The sequence below is a fragment of the Trachinotus anak genome, unplaced genomic scaffold (assembly GCF_046630095.1).
Source record: "Trachinotus anak isolate AG129_WGS33_773 ecotype Australia unplaced genomic scaffold, CSIRO_AGI_Tana_v1 ptg000012l, whole genome shotgun sequence".
Taxonomy (NCBI): Eukaryota; Metazoa; Chordata; class Actinopteri; order Carangiformes; family Carangidae; genus Trachinotus; species Trachinotus anak.
The window spans coordinates 13,978,474-13,987,394 of NW_027273863.1; the positions used below are offsets into that span (position 1 = coordinate 13,978,474).

Consider the following 8,921-nt stretch of genomic DNA (forward strand, 5'->3'; position numbering starts at 1 on the left):
GATATTGCACAGGGCCATTACCCTTTCTGCCAGGAAGTAGCTGAATACTTACCAAGAAATACACTATATAACTTCAGATTTTGCAATACTCAGTGCCCCCAAAACTGCCTTTTTCTGTCTTGATAAGCTGGATACAGTACTAGGTCTCATGATCAAATCATACAATTTTAGGATAAGAATGTTATGCAATAGATGAAGAGCAGCTAGCATATGCAAAAAAAAAATAAATAAATGAGAGAAAGAAAGAAAGAAAGAAAGAAAGAAAGAAATGGTTTGTTAATGCCAGTAGTGGAATGTAACTAGGTACATTTTTATCAAGCTCTGTGTGTGACTACAAGTTTGAGCTATTTGTACTTGAGTATTTTCATTTTCTGCTACTTCATACTCCCTCCGCACTTTGTTTCAGAGGAAATGTACTCTTTGTACTCTGTTACCTGTATCTGACAGCTATAGTTACTGGTTATGTTGTAGATTATAATTTTAGTTACTTAGTTACTACTTAGATAGATAGTCTTGCACTTTTACTACAATAAGATTTTGAAGTAAGGACATTTACTTGTAATCACATTGTGGTATTGCAACTTTTACTTAAGTGAAGAATCTGAAAGCTTCTTCCACCACTGGTTTCTTCTGTTTGCAGTAGCAGATTGCTTGGGGTGAATTCACTGCATTGGCAAAATCGCAAGAGAGAGTCGTTCAGTTATGTGCTACCTCAAAGTCCTTTCTGCTCACACTGTTTTTCTTTTTGACCAATGAGAATGAAAGCCACTTCATTTGTCCTCAAAGAGCAGGAGTCAAACAATAACACAGAATACAACAGGAGAGACCAAATGATTATGAGGCTTATGAGGTATAAATGTCAAAAACATATTTAAAAAAAAAAAAAAAAGATAAAGTCATTAAATATTTACAACGTTGCCTTTTCACTTGAGCTGTCTTTTTCTTTGTGATTGTGGGCACAATGCTGTTTTCTGTGCCTCTGGACGATTTCAGATTTCAGTGCAAACAATGGTTAAACAGGTCCAAAGGGGGAGCCTGTGACTTTCCATTATGAGGAAATTTCGGATTTGTACCCTGTGTATTCGCTGTCAACCCGTGTACCGATACACGAAAGTACACATGCGCAGGCACACATTAGGAAACCTGAGCAAACTGTGACATTTTATCTTTTTTTTTTTTTTTTTTTTTTTTTTCCAGCCAGAGGTTTTGCTATAAAAGCCGGAGCTCCCTCTCTGTCTCTCTGCTCTACTGACCTGGAGACCCCGGTGTCCAACATGAAGCCTCTCCTCCTTGTGGCGCTGCTCGGATGCCTCGGTAAAGACACTTTTGCACAGGCACTTTTAGTCACAGGTTTGCTGAACGCCAGCAGCTTCATCTACATTTGTCATTTCCCCCTTGTGCGCCCACAGCCGCCGTGTCCGCGGCCCCCGCTGAGAAGGTGAGATGGTGCGTCACGTCGGACCAGGAGTCTCGGAAGTGCTCGGACCTGGCCACCGCAGCTCCGGCCTTCTCCTGCGTGAGGAAAGAAAACACCATCGACTGTATCACCGCTATCAAGGTCAGGAAAATGCACTTCATCCACACCACGCGGTCCGTGACATGTGTTGAAGACATCATTGTATGAAAAAGCAAATCCCCTCGCAGCTCTGCCTCCGGTGTGAACAGCTGATTTCACCTTTTAGCCTGTAAAATGGCTGATCAGTTTAAATTTAGATTGGTGGAAGAAGTGATTCTTTGCTTAAATAAAAGTAACAAGACCTCGATAATGTGCTGAGATAAAGTAAATGTCTACATTTACTACAAAATTCTACAAAATTGCATCATATGACACAAACTATTGAATTTTTGTATGTAAAATCTGGATGCAAAACATATATATATTTCCCTATGAAATATAGTGGAACAGATGTGTAAAGTAACATACAATTAAAGTTTGCATGCAAAGTAGCTACACACACGTCTCGATATTTGATACATTTCCACTGTATTTAATGATCAATATCCTTTTAAATGCTAGAGAGAGTAAACATCATGCTGCTGGTTGGTAAAGGTCCGTGTTTTTCTGACAGGCTGGTGAGGCAGATGCCATCACTTTGGATGGAGGGGACATCTACACAGCTGGACTGATCAACTACAACCTGCATCCCATTATTGCTGAGGACTACGGCCCCAGTATGTTTACTAATCAGCTGCCTTTACTGATGAACTAAGCACGAGGAAGACGTTTGTTTAGAATTTTATATGAGCCGCATGGTTTAACCTTTTGCTCACAATTGTGCTGTGTGCGTTTAGCTTCGGACACCTGCTACTACGCTGTTGCTGTGGTGAAGAAGAACACTGGATTCGGCCTTCACGACCTCCGGGGGAAGAAAACTTGTCACACTGGGTTGGGGAAATCTGCAGGCTGGAACATTCCCATCGGAACTCTGGTGTCCATGAATATTCTTCCGTGGGGAGGCATTGACGACAAACCAGTGGAGGAAGGTGAGTTAAATGTGTCAAACAATCCTCAAGACAAAGAAGTTACACATCACACTTGATCACAGGGTGGAATACACACAGACATAAGAATGGTATCAATTCTCGCATTTAATTCTCAGCAAGAAAGCAAATAAGTATGTTTTCCAAAATGTTGAACTATTCCTTCATCATTTTGTTGTATGATTCTTAGGCTGATGTCAGTGTTTTTATAATCAATATATTTAAATTTGACTACTTTAAAGGAGCTACATATGCAAGTTTTTGCTGTTGCTACAGACTCAATGTTAGCATTAACAGCTGTTTACTCACCAGTCTAGCAGAAACATTAATATCTCAGCATCAAACTTCATTCCTTTACTCACCAAGAGCTGTCTCCAGAGGTGAGAAGCAACGCTGATGTCCAAGCACCTCCAAAGCAAACAAAAATAAATGGAGGATAGAGTATTTTCATGTTGGGGAAAAAAATTCTGAAAAAGTTGACTGGTTGAACGAATGATGAAAATACACTGCTTTTTGTTTTGCAGCCGTGAGCGAATTCTTCCTGAAAAGCTGTGTCCCAGGGTCATCAAGGCCCAAACTGTGTGAGCTGTGCAAGGGAGACTGCTCCAGGTCCCACAAGGAGCCATACTATGATTATGATGGTGCTTTCCAGTAAGTATGAGTTGTTTTTTCTTTATCTTTCTACCATGATTTTTATTGCACTATATCTACCTCTACATACCTCTCTATAAATACAATAGCCACTCACAGCTCAGTCTGTAAACCTGATTTGATGCTTTCTTAAGCCCATTCTCTCTCTGAAAATACACAACACTGCTGCTGATGATTAAACCTCTAATGTTGATGCACCTGTGGATTTGTCTATTTACAGGTGTCTGGTGGAGGACAAAGGAGAAGTTGCCTTTGTGAAGCACCTCACTGTTCCTGGTGAGTCTCACAATCATCACTTCTCATATGTAATAGATTATTGAAAAAAAGATGAGTAATTCCGTAAAATCACAGTTAAGATTTTCACTCCATAACTGATATAATACTTGTGGGACTGCCCAATATGTCTATATGAACAAAATACTCCTTTGCTAAACCATAAACTACATAAACATAGTAGCGAGAGATTTATTTAGAACTGGAGCTAAAACAAAAAAAAAAACAAAATAAAAAAACATGTTTAAATCATGGTTGTGAAACACTTTCAGATTCTGTGAAGGCCAACTACGAGCTGCTGTGCAAGGATAACACCAGAGCACCTATCGACAGTTATAAAACCTGCAACCTGGCCAGGGTACCAGCTCATGCTGTTGTCACCCGCAAAGACCAACAGCTGGCTGATTTGATCTGGACAAGCCTTCAGTCAGTACAGGTAAAGCACACTACAGCAGCAGGAGTGAGCAGTAGAGTTGACTGCCTGATAAGATAGAAGTGGGAGGGCACAACGATTCATTTAAACATCTAAGTTGTGTTTCATTTGCCACACAATATGCTTCATTGTTTTCATAATGGATTGGCTTACTCTGTGTCTTTTCAGGGATTCAACCTTTTCTCATCTGAAGCTTATTCACCTGCCAAGAACCTGATGTTCAAGGACTCAGTGACGAAGCTGGTGCGACTGCCCCCGAACACAGACTCATTCCTGTATCTGGGTGCTGAATACATGAGCATCGTTCGTTCCCTTAAGAAAGGTACTGTAAACATGAGCTGATAAAACGCACAGATTGACGTACGAACCATCAGACAAACATGTTAATTGACAGCGGCCACTGGCTTATGGTTATATTTTGCGTCAATTTCCAGAACAGACCCCAGGCACTGCATCCAGTGCTATTAAATGGTGCTCTGTCGGCCACGCCGAGACCGCCAAGTGCGACCAGTGGACCATCAACAGTGTGGGTGAAGAAGGCTCCGCCATCGAATGCCAGAATGCTCCCTCAGTTGAAGAGTGCCTGAAAAAGATCATGGTAAAACAGTCTTTGTGTAAATACGGAAATGTGTTACTGACTTGAGAATGTGCTGCATTTTTATGCATTTGTTTCTGATTATCTGTTGCATAAATTGTCCTGCAGCGCAAGGAGGCTGATGCAATGGCAGTAGATGGAGGACAGGTGTACACAGCTGGGAAGTGTGGTCTGATTCCTGCTATGGTGGAGCAGTATGATGCAGGTACGATACCTAGATAGTAGAGAAATCATCATACGATCCTGTGTTTTTATTCCACCTTTTTTACCTGAGTAATATTTGCATATTTGTCTCTCTCCACAGGGCAGTGCGGCAACCCTAACGGTAATAAGTGTTTCTGTTCTTTCTATATACATATTCATTCATGGAAAAACAGTTGATTGGATCTAAATAATTGCAAGTTAACAAACTGAACACTTTATGTTTTCCCCATAACGAATATTAAAATTACATAGTTCTTTAACTATTAATTATTAGGAAATCGTTTGTAAATTACAGAAGAGTAAAATAAAGCATTGCCCATCTAATCCTCTATAACAATACTCATGTATCTCCCTTTTAGAATTGTATTAACAATAACTAATAACCATATGGTTGGTAGTTTTCTGATCTATCTCTTTTTATGCTTCCACTCTTGTAGCTGGAGCCTCCTCTTACTATGCTGTCGCTGTGGTAAAGAAAAATTCAGGGGTGACCTGGGACAACCTGCAGGGCAAGAGGTCTTGCCACACAGGGCTCGGCAGAACTGCAGGCTGGAACATCCCCATGGGTCACATCCACAAAAGGACTAATGACTGTGACTTCAGTAAGTAACCGTGTGCTTATCTAAGCAAAGCACCTACTGTGACCATTAGGAAAATTCTTAATTAAATAATAACTGAATTTATTTATTTATGTTTAATACATTTTGAGAGAAAAAGAATGGCGCCCAGAGTATATTTCCCAACAATGGTTTCAGAAAACATTTTATTTAAAATACAGTATCTGCAAAATGTTCACATATCTAATGTATTTAATCACACAATGTCCACTTGTGTTTTTTTTTAATGTTTGCACTATGTTTAGGCAACTCAACACTTGTTTAATTTTAAATATTCAATGAAAACTACGGTCTCTCCCCAACTTCAACAAGTGTTACTGTAGCTTCAGCCCAATCTGAGTCAAAATCATGTGCTATGTAAACCCAGCATCCAACCTGCCCACCGTCTGCAACGTCTGTGCTCTAGCACATCAAAACACTAGAAATAATTGTCAATTAACATCCAAGCATCCAAGCAGCAGTTATGTTTCCACCAAAATGGATTTTGCAAAACCATTTAATTTTTATATGTAATTGTTAAGAGCCATGTCTGCCCTTTGCACATGTCCAAATTTAACACCAACACACTGTACTGACTGTTTCACTTCCTCTCCTCAGCAAAGTTCTTCAGCAGCGGCTGTGCCCCCGGAGCAGATCCCACCTCTCCATTCTGTACTCAGTGTGTCGGCAGTCGCAAAACTGTGGGTGATGAGTCCAAGTGCAAAGCAAGTGCTGATGAGCAGTACTATGGCTACGCTGGAGCCTTTAGGTAGGAAGCAATGGTGCAGTTATTCTCTACATAAAGTTTTATGTACATGTATGTTAAAGCACTAGTTTGATAATTTATGAAATACACAGATTTACTTTCTTTCTGAGAATAAGAAAAGGTTGATATCATCCTCATTTCTGAGTGCTAAATAAGGAGCTTGAACCATGAGGTTGTTAGCATTGTTACATTGTATTAATAAGTGAGCTGTAGAGGTGCTAATACACTTATTTTAAAACTTTTGGAGAGAGCCAGGCTAATTGTTCCTCCCTGCTTTATTCTCTATGCTAAAATAACTGCCTCCCAAATCCAGCTCCCTACTAACACACAGATATCACAGGGGTATTAATCTCTCTTGGCAACAAATGAAAAACACATATTTCCAAAAATGTCAAATGTTCCTTTAATTACTCTAGTTATGTTTTGCATGTCATTACAGATGTCTCGTGGAGGGTGCCGGTGATGTTGCCTTCATCAAACACACAATCGTTGGCGAAAACAGCGATGGTAAGAGATGGACACTGACACGCTTTCACATCATCTCTCATCTATGACAGCGTTGTTCCCTATAAAGCTACAGCACTCTCCCATCCCACCTCTTCTCTTCAAAGGTAATGGTCCGACATGGGCTGCTGGTGTGAATTCTGCTGACTATGAGCTGATCTGCCCTGGCAAGGGTCCAGTGCCAGTCTCTGATTTCCTCTCATGCAACTTGGCTAAAGTGCCCGCACACGCCGTGGTGACTCGTCCAGAGAGCCGCGGCGATGTGGTCCGCGTTCTCCAGGACCAGCAGGTCAGTGATCAACTTTTAAGTTTTTGGTTGTTTGAGGGAGGGATGTACATGCCCCTTTTTATTAGATTTTTAGGCAGAATTGTGGTGTTTTTGAAGGGCAGGTTAGTTAGTCATCAACCGCTCAAAGTGCCTTACACTACAAGACGCATTCACTCATTCAACAGCAGTTTGTATGACTCACATACCAGTAACGAATCGTGGGCTATTTGTGGTTCAGTATCTTGCATTTTATCAACTCAGCACTCACTTTCTAGTTACGTTTGTTTTAACTTCTCGCTCGTGCTGGATAGCGTTAATTTGTCTTCCAGAAACCTCTCCTCTGCCCTTCACCGTGCCACCATTCACCCTCTCCTCTTAGTTTTTATATTTCTTGAATGTTTTTACTGAAGTGCAAATTTTTTCTACTCTTTTGTATTTGTTTGTTTTTAGATCAGACTTCCCTCATTGTTTGCACCCACAAACAAACGAAAACGAAAATTGTTTTCTCAGATACCTTGCATTTTTAAAAAATGAATTTGTTTTTCTTCTTTATTTATAGGCCAAGTTTGGAAACAGTGGCAGTGATACCTCATTCAGAATGTTCCAGTCAGATGGAGGAAAGAACCTCCTCTTCAAGGACTCCACTAAATGTCTCCAGGAGATCCAAACCGGAACCAACTTTGAACAGTTTTTGGGAGTAGAGTACATGAATGCCATGAATTCACTCAGACAGTGCAGTGAAACCGCTTCAGGTTTGTATTACTGTGGGTTAAACAAAGATGAATAGGACAGTAATTTAACAGATTAACTATAAAAGTGTATCCTTGTAGCCCAGACACATCACCACACCATGGAAGTAGGTTTCTGCTCTGCATTCTCACGTCACTTTTTTCTATTTTTCTTTTCCCAACAGATCTGGAGAAATCTTGCACTTTCCATTCCTGTCAGCAAAAAAACTAGTGATGACCATGGACCATGTGGTGCTTCAGATGGCTCACAGTGATTCCAGCACCTTACCCACACTTCCCACACTCAACCCAAAAATTGCATTGAGTATTTTCTTACTGATCCTGCTGTAGACCTGTTTTAGAGGAACAAACAGATGCATTGCACTATCACAACCCACAAATCAACTTGTATGTGACCGGCCCTGTCCACATGTAGCTATTTTCATGCTGTTGAAACAAAATGCTACACTGTCTTTGTTGCTAGATCAACTATGATTTGTTGTCACTTTTCTCAAATAAAACCTTTTTAACGCTCTTCTGTGGTGACAGTATGGTTTGTTTTTTTATAATTGTTTTAATGTCTGAAGCATACCAGCCCTCTTCAGTCTGCACCGTCAGCTGCATTTCTTCAGGCTGTGGAAGCGAATAAATAATAAATAAACAAACATCTTCTTGGGATAATCTGTTTGAGTGGGCTGCACCGATAATATGGGACATGGTGCTTTTTGGGTGCTCGGTAAAGCCTCTAAAAAAAAATCACCTTCCAATTCAAAATCTATAAACAGAATTTTCACAGTACATGGATCAAATCCAAATCCATTATTAAGCAAACAGACAAACACATTCTCATTGGCTGAGGCAGCTGGCATGGCTGGAACAACTCGCTAGGCACTAAGGAAGAAAAAAAAGGTTTCATTTGTGGTAATTTGGCTCAACTAAAGTGTATTTAGAAATAAGCACCATGTATATTTTGACACCAGTCTCTCTAGACTACAGGTAGACTGCACAGTCAGTAGAAGCTTAATTAATTCATTAACCTTGATTAATCTGCCAATTCTATAATCTGTAAGAAAGGTAAAAATTTCCCGGAGCACAAGGTGATCTGTTTTGATAGTTTTCTGTCAAATACAACAAAGAAATGCATCAAATCCTCATATTTGGGAGGTGAGATGCAGCAAATGCTCAGTGTTTTTGCTTGAAAAATTACAGTTGATCAGTTACCAAAATAGTTGTTGTTTCTGTTTAGAAGTGCATTCCCAAACACAGTAGCTGTTAATCAAGTTATCACAAATAAACACAAAAAATATTATGGGGCCACCCGAGGCCCCAGAGTAGCCACTGTGCCAGGTTGATTGGTTGAGTGTTCAGTGCCCTGTTTGTCTCTTACACACCACATTTATAATTTTTAAAGATGATACTGCA

The 8,921-nt window shown here is 40.2% G+C and overlaps 1 protein-coding gene across 1 annotated transcript; it reads left to right on the plus strand.

The window, feature by feature from the left end:
- The first annotated feature begins 1,083 nt into the window (after positions 1–1,083).
- tfa (transferrin-a) lies at positions 1,084–8,034 on the plus strand. Its single transcript, XM_071492516.1, has 17 exons — positions 1,084–1,314; positions 1,410–1,558; positions 2,070–2,172; positions 2,293–2,484; positions 3,006–3,132; positions 3,353–3,408; positions 3,678–3,841; positions 4,007–4,160; positions 4,273–4,436; positions 4,542–4,638; positions 4,738–4,758; positions 5,075–5,239; positions 5,852–6,002; positions 6,439–6,506; positions 6,611–6,792; positions 7,331–7,523; positions 7,685–8,034. Exons 1-17 carry the CDS (start codon positions 1,275–1,277, stop codon positions 7,729–7,731), a joined length of 2,073 nt encoding a protein of 690 aa, XP_071348617.1. The 5' UTR covers positions 1,084–1,274; the 3' UTR covers positions 7,732–8,034.
- Positions 8,035–8,921: the final 887 nt, after the last annotated feature.

Excerpts from the sequence above, each read along its gene's own strand:
- tfa (XM_071492516.1), top strand. The coding sequence starts at position 1,275 with ATGAAGCCTCTCCTCCTTGTGGCGCTGCTCGGATGCCTCG. Across the intron at positions 2,173-2,292 it reads TGCTGAGGACTACGGCCCCA|CTTCGGACACCTGCTACTAC; the intron begins GTATGTTTACTA and ends GTGTGCGTTTAG. Across the intron at positions 7,524-7,684 it reads GTGCAGTGAAACCGCTTCAG|ATCTGGAGAAATCTTGCACT; the intron begins GTTTGTATTACT and ends TTTTCCCAACAG.